General features: G+C 41.1%; 1 protein-coding gene across 9 annotated transcripts in view; it reads left to right on the top strand.

Annotated features, from left to right (window-relative positions):
- The first annotated feature begins 3,147 nt into the window (after positions 1-3,147).
- LOC134530866 (uncharacterized) overlaps positions 3,148-21,917 on the top strand; it is a 32,820-nt gene continuing 14,050 nt past the window's right edge. For 3 of the 9 annotated variants that reach the window (XM_063366202.1, XM_063366134.1, XM_063366184.1), the window contains exons 1-4: positions 3,299-3,406; positions 7,551-7,808; positions 9,699-9,820; positions 14,167-14,352. In XM_063366202.1, the coding sequence (XP_063222272.1) occupies positions 7,605-7,808; positions 9,699-9,820; positions 14,167-14,352 (512 nt within the window). In that variant the 5' untranslated portion in view covers positions 3,299-3,406; positions 7,551-7,604. Of the gene's footprint in view, positions 3,172-3,298; positions 3,489-7,534; positions 7,809-9,698; positions 9,821-14,166; positions 14,353-21,917 lie in introns of those variants that run through there. The other 6 variants (XM_063366166.1, XM_063366151.1, XM_063366142.1 and 3 more) reach the window with 6 other exon arrangements.

The following is a 21,917-nucleotide window of genomic DNA, read 5'->3' on the forward strand; positions in this document are numbered from 1 at the left end:
CCATCACTGCATTCTTTAAACCGGTAATTGTTTTTATAAAACTGCATCATGTACGTTAGTCTTTATTCAGAGTCTGATTCTACAAGATTGGTTTGAAGGTTAATTGTTGCATTGGTTTTGTGTTCTGCAAGCCTCTTTGAAGAATGTGTCTAATTTAATATTCGACTTAGCTTCTTGAAAACTAGTTTTGTGTTTATATGTATTTTTGTGTGTGAAACACAGACTTGTTTGCATTTATCAAACAGATATTGCAACAGATACAGTAGCTACTACCTTTATTATTGTTTTAGGTATAAAAATAATTAAAATAATAAAAAACCTAGAATTGTTGGAATTCATTATTTAAAAACCCAGAAACCCAAACACCATTTGAAAAACCCCGATCTGGGTGGAAAAACCCATGAGTGGCAGCCCTGCTTGTAACAATATCGCTTTGCGCCTCTCCTTCAAGGCTTCAACGCCTTCCCCTGCGCTTCCTCCCCTACATTCTTTCCCTTCTTTATCCCTTATTCGTCGTTCCTGCTCCCTCCCCTTTCACAAGCTCCGCCCAAGTGACCGTCATCTGCGATCGGGTACTGTATTCATTGGCCGTGGTGTTGTTTCAGGTGAATTCTGAACTGATACTAAAGTTTCTGATACTTTTCAAGTGTACTCGTTTGCCGTTCCTGATACAGGCGCATATCAGTGACAAAGTATCAGGTTGATACTTTTCGACCCACCTCTAGCTGGGAGTTCCCTGCGCCCTATTAGGTAACCGAAGGCTGGCAGTGCGTGTTGGTTTTGGTGTGCGTGCTGGGGGCGGCCTAGCAGCGCCAACTGCTACTGACCGCGTCCCGCGGGTGGCGGATATGGGAGCCCAGCCCGAGAGTTGCAATCTCGCTGGGGTGGCTGTGAATAACCAATAGCAGTCCGCGGACCAATGGCTGGCCTGTGGAGTCGTTATCACGGCTGTCGGGGAGAAAGGTAGCCTGAATGTAGCTCGGCGCGCGGCAGAAAGCAGCTTCGTCGGCGAAGGCACCGCAGGGGAGCTCGATGTGCCTTAGTAGCGAAGTGTAGACGAACTGCGGGCTGGAACTTGCGGAGCTGTGGACTGCCGCGCGCGCAACGGAACTGAACAGCGTCGGAATTCTGAAGGAAGAGATGGCGGCGCCTTCAAGTTGGGGCCCTGTTGGAGCCAGTGGTAGCCTGGGCGGCGCGACTTTCAACCGACCCGGGAATTTGGGGGGCAAGAGGGTCCGACTCGCAAGATACTTCATTCGCCTGAACGACTTACCCCCACCCTGGCTTGAAAGGTCGTTGGCTGTTGACTGGAAGAAGGAAGATGAAGATGGCGCAATGTCAGGCTGCCTTTCGCTCCGAGAGCCAGCAGTTCGAGCCGGTTTACTGGCTCGTCTGCCCACTTCTGTTTTAACTGTGGCTGCCTGGGCAGCTGTGGCTGGGCTGACGAGTGAAGTCGCCCGCCCCTGGGGGTGCTTGCGCCCCTGGTTAATAATAACCCAGGAGTTCCCAACCTTTAAATGCGGGCCGCAAGGCCCAAGCACCCAACTCCAGCATGGTTGATTTTTCAGCCCCTCCAACTCTTCTTACCTGGACCCTTCTTCCTCTTGTCCAGAAGTTACCTGCTTGCTTAATGCATGTTAATTGATCCCCGCATGAACCGGCCCAGGGTTTTCCCTGTGTCTATGCAGGTTTTACCTGGGTCACATTAGCTAGCTTTAAGCTAGGCGACCAATGGGGCGTCAGTCATGGCGCCAATTGCAGCCATGGCTGGCCAGTAAACCCCAATAGCACACGATGCACGCGCCCTTGTCCTGCATGGTTAAAAACCCGCATGGTAGAGTGTATAGGCTTCGGCCTGAGACACACTTAGGTCCTCCCCTAACCTGGACCCTCCCCTACACACTTAGAATTAACTTAGGCTAGGAAAAAAAAAAAAAAATTTTTTGCCTAACCAGAGATCCTTATCTCAGAGAAATCTGGGGAAAAATAGCAGTACTATGGAATTGGTGTTTACTTACCCCTTTCCCCACTCTCTCCCCCCCCCCCTCTCTCCACCCCTCTCTCTCCTATGGAGCGGCCTTCGGGATTACTCTCTGGAATCCTTTGCTGGAGCAGCCCTTCGGGGATTACGCTCTAGGCTCCTGTGACTACCCCCCTCTACCCCTGGCCAAGTAAAAGGTCAGGTTAGTGCCAATATCTGTGAGTCAAGGAACAGCTGCCAGCCTTTCGCCCCAGCTCACGCCACTCCATCACCCGACGCTGTTGCCGGGACACGTCAAAGTTATGAAGGCGTGAAGCGCAGGCACCTCGGCGGGCTGCATAAAAACACTTAGGTTTATGTAGCACACTGAAAAGACTCGTAGTCGAGTCACACATTTTAGTTACGGACCGTACGACATGTCATACGGCCGAATTAGGGCCGCCGTGGAGCTGATGAAAGAAGATTTAGAAATATTACCTATGGACATTACATGCTGGATCAGGCACGAAAAGTTGTAGGCTCCACGTGCGCGGGGCTGCTGGCCCTGGTGAGTGCTGGAAGGCAACTGATAATTTTCCCTGGCAACCCGGCCAGGGAGGGGGGAAAATCCGCGGGAAAACCCCGGAGTGCGGGAAAATGATGCCGGCCAGTTTTGTGAATGATAAGAGTTTACAAAATCATTTATTAATTAATAAGAATTATTTGACATCTTAAAAGTTTTAGTTTGTGTTTGTTAGTTAAATTTAATATGCACTGAACTCCCTTTTGCACATTGCCACACCCGGTCGAGTGCTTCGTGTATACAGCCGGCCGTGACTGACGTCATGTCGTTCGAGGCACTGCACTAAGCTACACACGCGGGCGTGTTCATAGCACTGGCACTGGTTCAGGTGTTCAGGACACATAATGGCCTGTGATATCTAAGGGAGCACCGACGGCGGCGTCAAGCTTATATTTATTTCTCTGCTACGCTCAAGTTAACTTGAAAACCCAATTAAAATTCGTATAGTAGTTTTGTAGAACACCGCGTACAAACAGACAGTGCTTTCATACCCCCTCCATGGTAGCGTTAAACGTTTAAGCAACCTTGTTGGAAGTCGCATTAGAAGTTTAACTTCAAAAAAAGCGAGCATGAACTTCAGGGAACTTCGTGTTTGGCTCTCTCGTCTGTGAAAAGAAGTCCTGCCAACGTGAGTATTCGTGTATGTCCAGAAGTACTAGTGAATCGTAGGCTTCCCACAAAAGAGACCCGAACAAAACAAATCTAACAATCCATAGAATAAATAAAATACTCAGGTCTTGTTTGTCAACCAAATAAACATTGTAAAGTTTACTAATTAATAAAACAGGGCTGCTAGTAGTAGTATTCGTGAGTTACAAAATATCAGCAAAAATATAATTTATTTTCTGGATATATTTAACCGTGTAAGAATTGTTTGTAACTTTTAATTCTGCTAAAATTCATCAGATAAATTAGCAATAAACTGTAATATTCATTCAATCTTGTGTAAGTATAAACATCAGTAGGTATTCGGCAGGGTGTAAAATTTAATATCCCTTTACATTTTTAAATGTAAACTGATTATAAATTCTATATTTGCAACAGTGATTCGAATATTTTCTAACCTCGTGAATGCCCTATTAGATGATGTATCCTGAGGGATAGGAAACAGCAGGTGAAGGTGGGAATGGAATGGTCAGAAGGGGACGTGACATCAGGGGTACTGCAGGGGAGCGTTATGGGGCCCCTGCTGTTCCTAATCATGATGATGGATGTTGGGGAGTAATTGGATAGCAAACTGAGACTGCTCGCTGATGACTGCGTGATCTGGGGGGGAAGCGGCACACTGCAGGAAGACCTGAAGAAGCTGGCAGTTTGGTCGAGGGCAATTGGAATGGGGCAAGCAGGTGCAGCGAGTGGTAAAGAAGGGGAGGAGAGGCCTGGGGCTGATTGCTGGGACACTGAAGGGGACAGGGCGGAGAGTGAAGGAGAAGGTGTATTCAATGTTCGTGAGGCCAATGCTTGAATATGCATCGGCAATTTGGGACCCATACCTAGGGATATAAATTAAGGAACTGGAAAGTGTGCAACATAGAGCGGCTAGATGGGCGATGGGTATGTGGAGGAGGAGGGAAGGGGCGAAGGGTGAGACACACAGGCCATCTGTGATGATGGAGCTGGGGTGGGACACATTACACAGGAGGAGGAAAGTAGAGAGATTAGTGAAATTTTTTAGGGTGACAAGGGGCGAGGGGGGCTGGGGGATGCTGGGATACAGGTTGAACAAAGAGAGGGAGGAGGTATCGTGGGTGGATGATTCGGAGAGTGGAGAAGAATGGAAAGAGGAAGGCAAGTATTCTTGGCAGGATGGGGAGGGAGTGGAATAGGATTGATGGAAAGATACTGGATGTGAGAAGAGGAAAGGATATCAGGAAGAGGCTTCAGAAATTGGAATAGAAGGGGGGGGGGGATACTCCTTGCCACCTTTCTGGAGCACAATCAGAAGTGTAGCAATCAATCAAAAATGTAAACGGAACCTCGATAAGATCTTAGGGGTTTACGCAGCATTTGTTTTTAACAATTGTAGTCATTCCAATTTCTTCTGATTCCTACGTTTATATTAATTTAAGGTAACTGTCTAGTTTTTGGTAAAAAAAAAAAGTGTGTACTTATGTACAGTTGTACATGTGTTAGAAGTTTTACGTACTTGGCGTGAAAAACTAACTTTAATTTTACATGCAAATAATTAATATAAATAAAATAAATGGCCTGGATTGATACTATAATACAGTTGATATGATAAAGTATAAAATTTAGATATGTGAATAAATACTCAGTATTGGATGTTAGCATACACACATGTTACTATTTAATTATTTAATATAGTAAATAAATCAAGATAAATTTTAATGAATAATGAAAATCAATAAATATGCTGAATTAATTTATAACACAGATAATTACATAACCAACTTTTATAAATACACTTGAAAATGTGTATAAATACAACTCATAACACTAATATTCACACTATATAAATGTTTTCAATGATTACGGACTAGTATTCAATATCAGTCACTGGTAAATATCTTATGTCGTGGCTTTTCTGCAAAGTAAAAATAAAATTGTGTGAGCTCGTTTTCGTGATGTAAATGTGCAAATAACAGATATTACCGCGTGAAGTATATATTGGTACTTGTGCGGTGGTTTGCAGTGTCGTTGGGGAGAGAGAGTTATTTTCTGGGAGGCTGATGGATTGCTTGATAAGAATGCAGCAAACACGTGGGTAAAGCGCAAGGAATATGGGTCAGACCCGGTGGCAGGAGATATGACTTCTAAGGTATGTGGGGGAGGGGGGGTGTAAGAAAGTGTGGAGGGGAATAGAGAAATGTGATGGGTGTGGAGTTTGGTTTCACACGAAATGTGAAGGAGTCAGTAGAGCTGAGTACAAGCAGTTGGGTCAGGATACGGGCGAGTGGAAAGGTAGTAAATGTTATGGTGAGGAGATGCAGAAGGAGGAGGCAGTCAAGGGAAGTGTAGAGGAACACTGCAATAAACAGGCTTGTAGGGGAAGAGGGCAGGAGATAGTGAGGTCAGGGGCAGTAGTGAGAATCAGCTGGAGGGAGGTTAATGACTGGCTAACAGATATCATAAATGTAGAAATTATGGCGGGAGGAAAGGAAATGTGCCTGGAATGACACAGGTGGGAGGAGGAAGTGGAAAAGGAGCTATCTGGGAGGGACAGAAACCGTGAGAGGCTGATAAATGGCAACAAAAGGGAAGTGGACTTGTTGAAAGGTGGAAGGAAACAGTGGGGAAGAAAAAAATGGAGGAGTACGTGAGAAAGCTAGGGAAAATGGTGAAATTGCTGGAGGGTAACTTGGCTGACATCCAGAAACATGTTCAGGATGAAAACGAAGCAAAGAAACAAGAAAAACGGGTGGATGATGGAAGTCGAGTATTAAATGCAGCATTAGACGAACTGCAGGAGAAGGTAGAGGAAAGACTAAAGAGATTGCAGCCTGAAAGAGACAGAGATAGGGAAAGACAGAAACGTTTGGAACTTGAGGAACAATTGAGATTGTTGGAGGAAAAAGGGGTAAACTAGCGATGGGTTGTACTGCAAGGTGTATAGGACCTGTGGAAGACAGGGTGAACAACATGGGAAGGGGAGTGGGGGAACAGAGGTGGAGAAGGATAAGGAGTCAGAAATAAGGGGTGGGGCTCGTAAGGGGAAAGCAACAGGGCAGGAGTAGGAGTGGATCTGAGTTAGTGGGGGGAAGGGGCCGACAAGTGGTTGAGGGGTGATTGCTGGGCAGAAGCGGTGGGGAGCGGCGACGGAGGCCTGGAACATTAGTGATAGGCGTGAAGAAAGGGGGAGGGAAAGCTGTAGCAGAGCTGGCGAGGAGGGGCAGTGTGGGGTCGCCAACAGAGAGGAGAGAAACACAGCTGGGGCGAATGTAAATCCCAGGAGAAAGTGCAGAAATGAGAGAGTGAGGAAAGATATTTATGCATGATGAGGGGGGACAGGGTTAGGGGAGCTGGGGAGGAGGGGTATTGTGCGTTCAAGGGTGGCATGAGAATATGAGATTTGACAGATGTAATCAGAAACATGAGGAGTGAGAGAAGAGAGAGATCGGTAATCATCCGGGGGGGGGGGGGGGGGGAGGAGAATGATTAAATGTACAGGGAGGGGGTTGAGAATATGGAGGACGAAATGGATGGGCGAGCTTGTAAAGGAAGCAAGAAGGAAATGGAGGCAGGGGATGAACTTAACTTAATAATTCATGGAGTTCTCCCAAGAAGGGAGTCCCCACGAGATGTGTGGAGGACTCTAACAGGGTGATGGGGGTAGCATGTGAACATCAGGAGCCAGCTGGAGAAAGATGATGTCAGTGAGGGTCCACCTAAATCTAAAAGGGCAGGAGAAACTGTCAAGGTTTCTGGAGGAGGAGGTCACGAAGGCATGTAGAGTGGTGGGAAGAGGGGAATACCATTCGGGAAACAGGAAATGGGGGACAAACAGGGAGGGAAAGGGGGGAGAAAGGACTGGACGTGGAGGAGTTGGACAGCGTGGAGGTGGGAAACGGAAACGGAAGAGAAAAAAAGTATGAGGCAATGAACATCTGAGTGTGGTAGTAAAACTGCAGAAGTGTGTATAAGAAGTTGGACATGTTTTGGAGCATATTTGAGGCATATGGAACGGATATTGTTGTAGCGGTAGAGACTTGGTTAGATGAGGAAATTGGAGAAGGGAAACTTCGTAACAGCTTTAAAAATTGTAATTATGTATTTGACACATCTTTGTCACACTTTTATAAAATTTTTGAAAAAATTTTTGTTACAAAAATCATGCATTTTCAAATTTTAATTTGCTTATTTTTATTTTTATTTAGAATCCTTCTCATTAATTACCACATTCCTGATTATAACTACAGTAGCTGTCAATGTTGAAAAGTTTAGCTTTTTCGCTTTATAAATTTTTTGTAGGTATATAAAATTTTTCAGGAAATAAAACACGCAGTCAGATTCAGATGCAAACATGTCAGTAGGATATCATCGTGGCAGGTCGCCGCGCAGTGAGCCGACAGAAGACAGCGGCCTCCCGGCCGTGCGTGCAGGATGAGGCGGCGCGGGCCGTGGCGCCGGCTGGAGCTGGGGCCGTGCCCGACTGCCGTGCCCGCTCGCCCCAGCCCCCCGCGGGCACGGCTGCCCGGCTCCCCCGAGGCCGTGTGCGTGATCTGCTTGGAGCGGGCGCGAGACAGGGCCTACCTCAACAACTGCCTGCACCAGTTCTGCTTCCCGTGCCTGCTGCAGTGGGCCGAGGTGCGTGCCCTCGGGGGCTGTTTCCCTTAGTGGTCCGGAGATCAGCCAGCACTCACTGGTTTATACACGTGATAATGTAACGTATTGTTTGTTAGCCACGTGTGAAGCAGGTCTCTTCTCGGACCAAGCAGTCGGTCGTCTCTACAGCCAGACTCCCGACCGCGCTCCACGGGGCAGCTCACCCTGGACTCCACAGTGTGACCAGCCTGAACCCCACAAACCTCACACATAGAGCCTCCTTTTCATACAACTGCAGTATCATTACACGTAGACACAACACTGTAACTAGAGTATAAAACAGACGATTCATATCATTGTGACACTGGTGTCACACCATCATGTGCACTTTCTCTTAGTCACTGGTAATATACACCCTATGTTTTCACTGCATTCAGAAACAGTTCCTGTCACTTACACCCGAGAAAATAAGGCTTTCTTGAAGCACGTTTCTTCTTCTGTGGTACATGTTTACTGACTAAGAAAATCATTCCTTGTGGGCACTGACAAGGAAACAGCAACTTGAGCAGTTCACCATCACGACTTGAACATCACGTCGCCTCAGCACATCACAGAGCTGTGCTTCTTAGTTGCCTTCAAGCCCTTGTGTAGCACGGTGAATGTGGGGATTATTATTATTTTTTTTAAAGGAATTAAACATACTGAAATATGTATAAATACAACAATTAGTACAGTAGAGCACCCCTCAACCGTAATTCCCACAAACGTAACTCCCGATATCCGGAACTAATTTTCCAAAAAAAAAATTAAAACATTTCTGCACTGGAACGAGGTTTTTTTGCTTTTGCCTGACTGTACATGTCTTGCAGGCACGCGCGCACGTCTGTCAGAGAGCTAATTATAGCCAGTCTTTCCCGCGCATTGCGTAAATACACCGCTGGTTTTCGCGTCGGGCGTGAATTACTATACAGATGTTTATGATATAAGTAGTTTTATTGTTTCACTATGTCAAGTAAACGGAAAATTCCGGCCGGCCCGAGAGTATGTACACCGACTCCCACTATACACGCTGACACACGTGATAGCCAGTAACATTTACTTCCAACGTGTGATGCTTTCAGTTTGTAGACAATAATTTAGTGTACAAATATGTATTATGTACATATTTATACGTTAATATATGGTTAAACAGTCTACATTTACCTGTATTTCTCTATCTCTGTTTTTTTTAAACGAGATGCTTGAAGTGTTATTCTTGTGTATGTGAAATGTAAACTGTGCGTGGCAGTGACTATACACTCTCCAGGAAGTGTGAATCACTAGCACGTCAACACAGAAGTAACACAACACTGTAGCTGTAGCCCTACTACCTCCCCCAAACCATCTTCATCATCCTCTTTGCTCACGCACGCACCCACCCACAGTGATAAGAAACACGTGCCTGCCAGCTTGCTTGAATGAAGGTCATTCAACCGGCCCGGAGGCCGGCCCTACCGCAACTCCCCTTACCCGGAATTTTCCCATAACCGGAATAGACCTCCCCCCAATGATTCCGGTTGAGGGGTGCTCTACTGTAGTCACAACTTATATTTAAATAATCATTTAGAATTTAGTACAATATTTCACAAGAATTTAATTTGTTTTAAAGAAATTGATTTTAAAATAATACAGGAAACATTCAAAAAAGTTAAAAGTTAAGTAATATTTGTAAGATGATGCGTAAGTGAATTACAAAAAATGTTCTACTTTTCTTCATTCACACTTCACCTTTTTTTCTTTGTCCCCTAAATAGGTATGTAAAATAGAGATTACTTAATCCAGGTGTAAAACATTCCAAGATCCGAATAATTGACAATCGGTAAGAGTTGATTTAGAATCCACCTTGTTTGTTGGATTGTTTTTGTTATTAATTTATATTATTTTTTCCTCCAGGTGAAACCCGTGTGCCCTCTGTGTCAACAGAAGTTTGAGTCTGCCCTGCACAACGTTCGCTCCGACAATGATTACGATCTGCACGTGTTTAATGTTGCAGAAGTAGAGAGATCGCCATTTAGGTAACCTTCTTTTTTGTTTGAATTAAAAATGATATTTGTAAAATCACGAATATGAGTCTAAGATGTGAATATGACTTGATCATAAAGCTTTTAATTTGAGTTGTAGCAGATTAAATTAGGTTTCTGTGATTCAACAAGTGAAAGAGTGTAATTAGAAATAAAAGGGGCGGTGGCACACTCTCCACACGCTAGGACAGAACCATTACGGTTAGTCAACTCTTTTGTAAAAGTCAAAAAATACCATTATGCCTCGTTATGATTACGTTATACTCCAGTGTATGAGCAAAACACTTTTTAGACCTTTTTCCTTTAATACCTTTCCCATTATTTAAGCAGAAACAATTAAGTGAAATTGCAGGCATGAAAATAAATTAACTTTCACCAAAAATGATTTTAAATATGCTTTAATATATATATCATCTTTCATCAAAGTAACAACTTTTTCTACATAGGGGCTGAGCTGGTGTAATATTAAAAGCATTATATAAAAAACTAGACGAACAGAAGATAATATACAAACCATATAATAAAATAGTTTTGTAAAAATGCAACCTTTCTTTATGAATCTTTCGTGCGTAAAAAATTACTTTTTCCCTGAAAAACAGGTACTCAAATTTCCGTACTGAATTTCTTAACTATTTTACAAATGCTGAAATGCTGAAAAGGTGATATTTTTGTTGTAAACATTGAGACATGTTTACATGTTTTTACTTATTTTTGTCTCATAGTTATATGTTTACTTTCTTATTTAAATAAGAATAAATATATTTTTCTTTCATGTATTTAAGTACTGAGTTGTGCAAAGTGCGACGACCCAGGCTTATTCCTTAGCATATCAGTTGCTATTCATGTTAGGGATTTTATTCTTCTTTGCTGAATATTTATTTGAAATTTATATTTCCATTTATTACTGATTTTGCTTCACTGCACTCGTTAGCTATGATCTTCACGTATTAACTCTCTCGCCAAGTAGGAAGCGAGGTCACTTAGTCATTCTTCCTAGCCTAGACGCTCGCTGGCCGGCAATTTTGAAAGAACAGTTACTCAAGTGTTGGGCCTCGGATTGAGAAGACGTCCTCTGTGCGTGGGGCGGTCCCTCGTCTAGGGATCCCGCGCAGAGAACCAGAAGATACGTGGCTACCGCAGATTTATGTAGCTTTGCAAGTATCAAGTCCAGGAAGTCCGTGTTCTACCATACGGACCATAGGGAGACGTGTTCCGCAGTTATTTACACTACCGCGTCAGGCGAACATCCGCCATTGTGCTGCGAGACTTTCAGTCAGTACCACAGCTACCATTCCTGTCTACATTGGTGAGACACACGGTCCATCAATTATCATTCTTCCTCATGGCAATGCGAGACTTGAGATAATGAGGAATGTATCATGGAAAACCAAAAAGAGGAATCTTTAATAGCACAGAGGCAGATACACAATGCAGTATTGGCACTTGGTGGTGTCAAAACTGTTACCATAGCGAAACCCATGATACATGCCGCACGAAATGCAAGAGCCCATTATCAGGAGTACTTAGAAAAGAGAAAAGTAAAAGAAAAGGCTCAAGATATTGCTGAAAAAGAAAAGAGAAGAATCTCAGTAGAAATTAAATAATTAGAAAAGAAAAGCACTTGATAAAAATGCAAATAAAGAAACTGCACTTCTAGAAGAAGAAATGAAGTCTTTGAAAGACCGCAAATAATATTTCAAAGCAAATGTTTGTAGTGTTGGTGAAAGACTGTTTGTTTATTTATTTATAAAATAAGCATTAATAACTTCTTGTAGGTAGGTTTACAAGTAGTTTTTATCCTCAAATTAGACACTTAGTTGGAACATTAAAACATTAATCCTGTTCAACCAACTTAATTGTCTGCAATAATACGTTTGGGTGAGTAAATACCTATTCTCATAAAGTTCTCATTCTCAGTTAGTTTTGTATGTAGATAAAAAAATTTTAGATGCCTACATTTATCACATATTGCATATATGTGGGATACAATTAAATTCAATCGTTCACTTATTTATCTGTTGAAGACTTACAGTTGTAAAAAAAAAATTGTGCGAAAGGTTTAAGGTTGACTAACAAAAGTCTAAGGCTACACTGTTTGCATATTGCTTTTGTGTGAGCATGTTGTAAACCACAGTCGGTGTTCTCCCTGCCCTTCACCCATGAGGTTATTCTGTGGTTGTCGTTCTCTGCACTAGTTTTGTGATATTGCCATGTATCCGTGATGCGGTACATTTGCATGCATTCCAAGATGGTGGATTTCTATCAATTAAGCCTCCAACTTAATAATTGCTAGCATATTGTAGCATGTAAAATAAATATTGGAATATTTTGTGGTTTAATCTGAAAAGTAAAACGCCCCAAATATGTTTTTTATACAAAACTAATATAGTGTTAAGTTAGAAATTTGTATATTTGAATATTTAATTTATTTTTGCAACATAAAGAGATTAAAATGAAGTTTTAAATAAGTTGCATGAAATTTTAATTTATGAAATTATAGATGCTAATTTATAAAATCATAAATTCTAATACTGGAAATAATGGATGCTAATTTTTCCAGTCCATAGTCATTGCACTTGAAGTGGTCGGTGCGCGTCACTTGAACTTCGCGCCGCGCGGCGGGCTTCGGCGCTCCTTCCCTTCCTACTTTCCCTCCCCTCTCTGCGTCCAGTGCTGTGTTTGTCTTCCCCTCGTGAGGTGTCCGCGCATGCGCGTGGCGCCCTCTTGCTTAATTAAAACTAGGTGTAATGCCTTGAAGGCTCTTCTTGTTCGTTAGCACACAGTCGGTGCTGGTCGTGAATTAAGCATGTAGTCAGATACTTGCTTTAGAGAGAGAGTGTGACAGCGGGGAGAATGCACGTAAGTGTTGTAAGGTGGTGACCTTTACAGTAATGTAATCAGTACTTGGTAATAGCTGCACTATAAATTCTTATTTCGGCCGTCACCGTCTAAATTCTATTTGGCATTTATTGTTTTCCTTGATCGTTTTTGTATTATAGTTTGTTTGACGTTTCTCCCCGTCTGGTCTACAGTCTTCGTTAGGACTTGTTTTTACGTAATGTATTTAATGTATTAATTTGTGAGTTTTCTTTTTATATCATGCTTTATCATGCTTTACAGTAAGCTTATACCGCCTAGTGTAGGTCAGGCCGTGGTCGCCTGCATGTTCATTTGACGTTTTTTGTATTCTCTAATGAGGCATGTCTGTGTTCACGACATTCATTATCCCTGTGTGTAAGCATTAATACTTAATTGTAAAATTTCTATCCATCAAGTATCTATCAAGTTTCTATTATGTATTCTATCAAGTATTTAATCCTAAAAAAATATAGATATGCGTTCACGTATTTTGCCGTGGCATGTGTACTAGCACTATCAGTATTAAGCAAGTATTAATTATATGTGAAAGAATGATGTATTTGTATGATGAACCACGTGAGGCCTTTGCCCATGATTAAACGAACTAAGTTAACGTAACTATTTGCTACTTTAACCTTTGAATCCATCCTTGGCTATAATTGTTAGATTGCCCTTTTGAACACTATTTACTCAGCATAATTTATTCAGTATTTTTAAGGATAGTGTTACACGCAGTTGAAGGTTCACGTGAATGTACTTCACCTGTTTACACTTTCCCATGAAGCTCATGGAAGCCTTCACACTTACTTATAAACTGCCTTTTTATTTTACCATAAATAAGTTATCACTCGAAATGGTGTGAAAAAGAAAAATTGAAATTTATAGGAGTACCTTGAGAAAACCCATTTTTGTTTCTCGCACGCTTGATTATAGGCGGTATGGCCCGTATGGGGGTGAGCGGTATGATATGGTTGTCTCTGTCTTGATTGGGGATTTCACCAGAATGTAATCACTCCTTAAATTTGGCTTTTAATTTGTCCAGAACCTTTACCATTTCTGATAATAATTGCTGATTCGTGATTGCAAAGTCAGCAAATGATTAACTAATGTAGATAAGAAGTATTAAGCAAATGACTAAATTAATGTAGATAAGAAATATGACCAGATACAGTAATTTTACATTTGGTCTTTTGATAACTAATTATCAGTTTTACTATAAATTAAGTTCTTTTAAAATAAATTAGTTTTTTATCCAAGAAAACTTGAAGTGATGCACAACTTTAAGTTAACAGTAAATTTTGAACATTTGTGTGGGTTTTTAATGTTTACAATTATTCATTATGTATGCAGTTGATTGAATTTACCTTTGGATTGGTTGTGCAGAAAAGGTCAGTTATGCTGTGTGCTTGGTAGTGCAAAGTTTGTCTCCACCATGAATAATGACAGTCTGTCCACTGCCACTGGCGTGCCGTGTGTTGTAGAGACGAGCGGGAGCCCGCGCTGACTGCTGTCGCTGAGGCACACAGCGAAGCACATGACACGGACACTTCGTACGTGCCCACCGCCATCATCATGGTGGACTTCCGTCGCTACGTGTACGAGCACCGTCTGCCGGCTGTGCCGTTGTGCAACACCCGTGAGGCAGCCTGCACCCCGCAGTACTTCAGGTCTGACACTCTCTCCCGCAGTACTTCAGGTCTGTCTGACACTCTCTCCCGCAGTACTTCAGGTCTGTCTGACACTCTCTCCCGCAGTACTTCAGGTATCTCTGACACTCTCTCCCGCAGTACTTCAGGTCTGTCTGACACTCTCTCCCGCAGTACTTCAGGTCTGTCTGACACTCTCTCCCGCAGTACTTCAGGTATCTCTGACACTCTCTCCCGCAGTACTTCAGGTCTGTCTGACACTCTCTCCCGCAGTACTTCAGGTCTGTCTGACACTCTCGCCCGCAGTACTTCAGGTCTGTCTGACACTCTCTCCCGCAGTACTTCAGGTATCTCTGACACTCTCTCCCGCAGTACTTCAGGTCTGTCTGACACTCTCTCCCGCAGTACTTCAGGTCTGTCTGACACTCTCTCCCGCAGTACTTCAGGTATCTCTGACACTCTCTCCCGCAGTACTTCAGGTCTGTCTGACACTCTCTCCCGCAGTACTTCAGGTATCTCTGACACTCTTATAAAGTCAACGTTTGTACTTTATAGAAATATTTATATTGATCAATTTTGGTGGTTGCAGAAGTCGAAACAAAAAATTGTTTGATTTATGATATGCAAATCTTTACAAATTTTAAATAAGCTAAAATGTTATTTTGTCTCTGGAAGTATGCTTATCTTTGGTTTTTTTTTAAAAAGGTAATAATTTTGTTGTTTATTACTATATTTGTAAAGAATAGGAGATTCTTTTTGATTATATTTTGCTTGCGTTAAAGCATTGATTTTTTTTTTTTTGTTTAAAGAAAAATTGTAGAATCGCGTGTTACAAACAAGGACAAGTAAAAATATTCTTTTAGAATATTCGGTTTGTTCCATTTTTCGGTCATTGATAATATGCGTCCGTAATTTTAGCAGCAAACTGGAAACTTCGTATGATTTGAATTAATACTTAAAAGAGATATCGAAGAGCTGTTTTAGTAACGGTAAGATTTATTTATCGATATATACCAAGAATTAAGTAAATTTATTGAAAATATTGTGTTTTGATAAGAATTGTTAATTATCGTCGAAGATTTCAACACTAAAATTCACGGAAGAACATGCAACAAAACTTTTATACTAGAACGAAGATCTGCCTAATTATGTTACCTTAATCGACGCAAAGAAGAACGGTTAAAATATCTTGAGGATTTGAGAGAGAGACAATTCAATTATTCAATCGATGACGACTGAACCACGTTAAAATAGGAAAGGCGCTGCAGTTTTGAAGACACGAGCTAATAAGAAGACGTCTCGGGAGCCTAGCAGGAGGACAACCCAGCAGCCCGGTCCGCGAGAAGGACCGACTCGACGGCGCAAACTAAGAAGGAGGCGGCCCACGAGCCGAGCAGTAGAACAGCCCAGCAGTCCGGTACGAGAGGAGGACTGAGTCAACGACCTACCAGCTATCCAGAGCAGGAGAGCCAGCTACACGCGGATCGTCGCAGAGTCCTGGTCATCGAGGAAGTCAATACGTCTGTAGAGGCTATAACTGTCACTGAGGTCGGTTGTTTTTCCAGTCCCCGTACAGTCGTCGATTTGGAACGTTTCCCGTTTGTTGAATTTCACGAACATTATTTTTTTTTATAAAAACATTGATTTCCGCCTGAAAGACTTACCAGCGGCATAATTTAAATCCAAATCTGAATCTCTTGTTCTATAATTATTAGAATAACTAAACTAATTAATTTAAATTAACTCTCGGGATCCCAAGACTATTGAATAGTAAATATCTGTTTGGAATTCTTTCAGGGCATTAAATTTGATATAAACGTTAGTCTCTGATGTAGTAATGTTTCACCAACACTCAGTGGTCCACGCTCACCGAGTGCTTTCAATCCTGGCTTAATACATAATTTTACTTAATTTGAACTTACCACAACTTAACTTTCAACAGAAACATATAGAATTATTGAATCGTTTACATGATATAAAACAAATTGTTGATATATTTACACTACACTAACTTTGAATGAGTTTTTTTTTTGTTGTTTTGTTTTGAACTGGATAAACTTGTTACATACATACACAAAGAATTCCAAGCATTCTAGAATAAGTTAATAGTCTAGTAGGATAAAAATGTGATCAATGTATGTATAATAATAATTGTACCCTGCAACGGCTCTGACGCACTCACATTAGGTCTAAAATACACCTATTTTCGTTACAGATGCAATTTACTTTTATTTACGACACAAACTAGTTACATTGATTTACCTTGATAATTTTAGCTGTTTGAACCAAGAACATCTAATTCATTTTTTTTTAAACTGACGGAACTCGACGGTTGTGAAAATTTGTTAAAGAAATATAATCAATTTTTTTTAGCTTCACACACCCGTTGGTATGTCAGTTCTGGCGCCCAACGTTTAGGCCCGAATTTAGGTGAAACACACTGACTACTACACTGAGACGTGGAGAATACGAACGTTAGGACACATTTAGTCTGGAAATCGAAAAATATGCCATTTGGAGAAAATAGAGAACCATACTTCCTCAGAGGAAATGCGCTAGAAGAGAACAGTAGCACACATTCAGAAACGAATGCTGAAGAAAGGCTAGAAACGGGAGAAATAGGAGCAGAGACGATGTCGGAACTTCATGACAATACGAACGTCCCGAATAACCAACAGTTACAACGAGGTGAGGAAACGACTCGAACAGAAAATGAACACCAAACCGTGACACTGGAACAAATGTTTCGAGTGCTACAAGAGGAAAAACAGGAACGTGAACGCGAAAGACAGGAACGGGAACGCGAAAAACAGGAGAATGCCAATAGACTAGACAATATTGTACGAATCTTGAATACGACGTTAAATAATTTGACTGCAGAAACGGAACAAATTAGGACGGAGGTTACACAAACACAACGGACCATGGAACAAAATTTTTTTGTTGTACACGAGCGGATTGAAACCCTAGAGAATACGGTACCGCTGTTAAAAGAAAATGTCAGTCAAGTACAGAAGGATTTAGAAAGTAAAGTAAACCGAGTAGAAATACGAGTAGAAGAAATCGAGAGGAAATTTACACAAAACACTGCGTTGAATATTACTAAATCAACCGTCCCCAATGAAAATAATAACAACAGAAGCGAAAACATTAGTGTAGCTAGTTCAACTGGGATAAGTGTAGAACCAGTCACTATAGTTAGAAATAATGTTCCGTTAGTTACTGATTCCATGTTGACCCTGCATCATCCTGCTCGAAAATGGCTAGATAACGTACCTAGTTTTGCCGGAAAAAGCACAGAAAATCCCAGAAAATTTATTAACCAGTTCGAAGAGTATTGTAATACGTTTAACCTATCCGAGACAGACAAGATGAAAAGCATTGGCCATTGTCTAAAAGACACCGCATTCTATTGGTGGGAATTACTGAAAGATTCTATCACTGAATATAGTACATTCCGTAAGGCATTTATACAACAATTCTGGAGCACCAGAATACAAAGCAATTTACGTATTCAGTTGCATTCTGATAAGTTTGACCCTAAAAGAAGCCAGAATCTAGAAGCACACATTAACAACATGTATGAGAGAACTCGCTATTTGGACTGCAACATGGAAGACGAGGAATTTATAGCGATGATACTATCACAGCTACCCGTTAGATATCAGTTACAGTTAAGCGGACGAAATTACAACGGAATAGTAGATTTTAAGGAACAGTTACTGAACTACGACAGGCTAGAAAAACTAGACCGAACTAGCGTGAATAAGGAGACGTTCGAGCGGAAGAACAATAATCCACCCGCACCATTGTACCAAAATTGGCGAAATAAACCTACAGCCACGAATAACGAACAGAGATCACCTCGCATAAACGCTTTTAACGTAGAACAACCTAGACAGCAATGGTATCATAAAGGATACAGGGGACGATACAAAAACTTTAATTATTGGAATCAACCGAACCATACTAATGGGAACCAAAGACAACAGGGTAATTACAACCGGGAACAATACCCTAACCAACGACGGGAAGGGGCCGTTTGGAGTTCAGGTCCAAAAACTAATACGTATCCGATAGAAGAAGGATTCGCATGTGACCGGAATGCATCACACGGACAATATCGAGTAGAAGCACAGATTTTTCAGCCGACAGAGAAAGCAATAACGACTGCAAACCACACCGAGCAAGGAACATCGCGAGTTGAAAATAATCGACAATTTATTTCTCCAAGTAACTGTGATAATGACACGAAATGGCAGTGTAACCGAAATAATGATGGTGTTAATTTTAGTCAAAGAGTGGACTCAAATCATACTACTTCAGAGAGGTCTGGTCGAATTACACCAACATGGCAACCTGACCAGATACCTGGACTTGTTAACCGCAGGGAAAACTAAGCAGGGAGGGCGTATCACAGCTCCTATCACCACTCCCTAATACGAATTTGGAAGGGGCTAAACATCACCGTGAACCTTGTCTAGAAAACCAATCAAACACAGTCATCACGAAAAGAATAAATACCGTAATATTCAGAGAAAACGAACGCGAATTTCTGTTAAGCGAACCGTGCATCGAAGCCGGGAATGCAAAAGAAGCCTTGTGTCCTGAAATAACACTTAGCATAAATGGGGTCAAATCACCGGTTCTACTAGACAGCGGAGCAGAAGTTTCATGTATTAGCGAAGATTGTATAGAAATGATAGAAAGTACAGGAATCAAATTACCACGTATGCCTGTCCCGACCATTAAAATTTTAGGAGTAACGTCAAGGGCTAGTCCCATTATTAGAGCCAAGATTATATGGTTTTATGCGAAATCGCGAATTTTCACGCGAAATTCATCCCAAACCGCGAAAAATGCTAAATGTTTTCTAACCACAAATAAACACCTCAATATTGATTTAAATCGTTAACTACCGACTATTGGTTGATTGACAAAAATTCCGTATCTGTTTGTAGAAGAAATGGTTGTCATCCAACTGCATTGTGGTGGTTATTTAATGCGTTAATTATTCATCTTAAAAAATTACAAGATATCACAAAAATTGACGATTTCACGAACAAAAAAAGATCGTTATCGGAGTTAGGTTAGGGTTTTTAAACGCATATAGCCACTAGAGATCACGCAATATTAACAACTGACGATCGTAAACTTAAAATTATCAAGTTAACAAACACAACAACGTGATAAATCTCAGCGCCTTGTTTGCTGTATCCTTTGAAAAATACACGTGAAAAAAAAACTGCATTCATTAAATAAATACGTATGAAAATAAAATAAAAGCGAACATTGATATTTAATGATCACTTAATATTTAATGAAATTTCACTGTAACGCAATTTTGTGTGCTTGTTGAATAAGCAGTTTACCGTGAAGCCTTCATTTTCATTTCACACTTCACAGGCGAGAGTGCCAAAATCGTAACATAATCGAAGTTTTCCGATCGCTAATGAAAAAGCACCATATTGCAAGGATTTATATATTTTACGGTCATTAAATATTTTAAATAACGCTTACCTACCCAACCCTCCCAGAAAATAAATAAAAACATTTATTTCACTGACCTGACATAACCTAACCTTTTACTTCGGGTTGAGTATATGGCTCTCTCGCCTGTAAAAAGTAGGCTTCCCGCGGTTTATTTTTTCGCTAAAACTTCAGTAAATACTAGTTTTTGGTACCTCCGGGCTTTGTTTACAAATGACGTGCATAAATGAAAGCTAAATTTCTTAATCATGCCGAAAAATAAAGCTACTGCGGCATCACGTGCTGACGAGTTTAAGAATGAGGGATTATATGTCAGTGACGGAAAAATAGTTTTCTGTAAATATTGTAATTGCCGTTTGGAGCATGAACGTAAGGACACGGTAAACAAGCACATAATTAGCGACAAACATGTAAAAGCTAAACGATCCCCATGCACTTTGAAACGACAGCTTTCTATCCCAGAAGCAGGAGTGGCGCAAATATGCGCAAAAAAACAAAAGGAAGATTTTGTTCTCGAAACTGTTGAAGCCTTTGTAGCTGCAGGTATTCCTCTTGAGAAACTTGACAACAGCAAGCTGACTGCATGGATGCAGAAGCATGTAAGTGGTGCTGGTGATCTTCCAACAGCGGATTGGATGAGGAAAAAGTACATTCCCCTACTTAGAGAGAAAAAGGAAGTGGAAATCAAGCAGCAGCTCTTGGGGCAAGATGTGGTCATACTCGCAGATGAAACCACTGACAAGAGTAATAATTGTGTTTTCTACATCTTGTTTAAAATTCTGAAACCAGGTGCTGAACAAGATGTTATCTTAGGGGCTTCTTGTGTCCTTGATGCAGCAAATGCTGTTTGTTGTTCTCGGGCAGTGATTGATGTATGCTCCAAATATGAAGTCAAGGAAGAAAACATAATTGCGTATGTTACAGATAGTGCCAGGTACATGACAAACTCTGCTGGTACCCTTGAAGGTGTATTTGGTGACCACATGTACCACATACAATGTTGGGCCCGTAAAGTAAACAAAATGAAAGCGGATTATCCTCAATTTGCAGCTGCTGCTTTAAAGTTAATATGGATACCTGCAACGAATGTGGACTCAGAAAGATCTTTTTCTAAGTATTCTGTAGTGGTAAGTGACAGAAGAAGATCTCTAAAACCAGAGAATGCTGAACTGCTGACAATGGTGGCTTTTTCCTGAGCTTAATTATATTGCATTTATAGAACAATGTTTAACTGTAGTTTCTATTTTAATTAATTTAGACTCTCTCCTGAACTCAGGAACAGTACTTACCTGCATAAGAATACTAAATATTTTAGTTGTTAATTTTTTATGTACTCTCAACATAGTATTGTTTAATGTGCATATTTTAAGTCTCTAACCACGAATTATTGAAGCATTTGATCAAGGCAGCTCTGCTAGGTGTGTACATGTTATTACATGTGTTTTAATTTTTTATGACGATAAAGACGAAATCCACAATTCTTAATGACGAAAAGTCCTTTTTATAACACCATAAAATCTTGGCTCTACCCATTATTAATAAACAGACTTTGCTAGAAATTGAAGGATTAGGTAGCGTAAAGCGCGTACCTGTTTTGATAGTGAAAGGTTTGGCAAAACCAATTATACTTGGAATCAATTTTTTGACCACATACAAAATTATCATGGATTTCGGGGGATGGATGATTACGGCTATGGATAGCTTAGAGAACCCGACCACCACGGAAAAATGGGAAGTGACGGACAACTGCGTATCACTCCTTCGTAATGTAAATTCGTATGCTATGATATGCTCTACCATGGCAAGTAATTTAAATGCGACCGATGACGATTTGCGTAATGCCATGAGTGAAATTACTCTGATTAGCGACAAGGAGAAAACGGAACTATTTCAAGTTTTAAAGCATTTCCAAGACGTATTTTCCGACAAACCTGGACTAAACAAATTATACCAAGCTAGCATAGAGGTGAAACCAGGCGAGCCATTTCATAGAAAATCCTACCCGATTCCAGCCAAATTTTTGAGTGAAGCTGAAGAATACTTACAAGTTACAATTGATGTTAGACTGGAAGGTAGTTGAACGAGCTCCTAGCCCA

Source organism: Bacillus rossius, chromosome 1 (assembly GCF_032445375.1).
Source record: "Bacillus rossius redtenbacheri isolate Brsri chromosome 1, Brsri_v3, whole genome shotgun sequence".
Classification (NCBI taxonomy): domain Eukaryota; kingdom Metazoa; phylum Arthropoda; class Insecta; order Phasmatodea; family Bacillidae; genus Bacillus; species Bacillus rossius.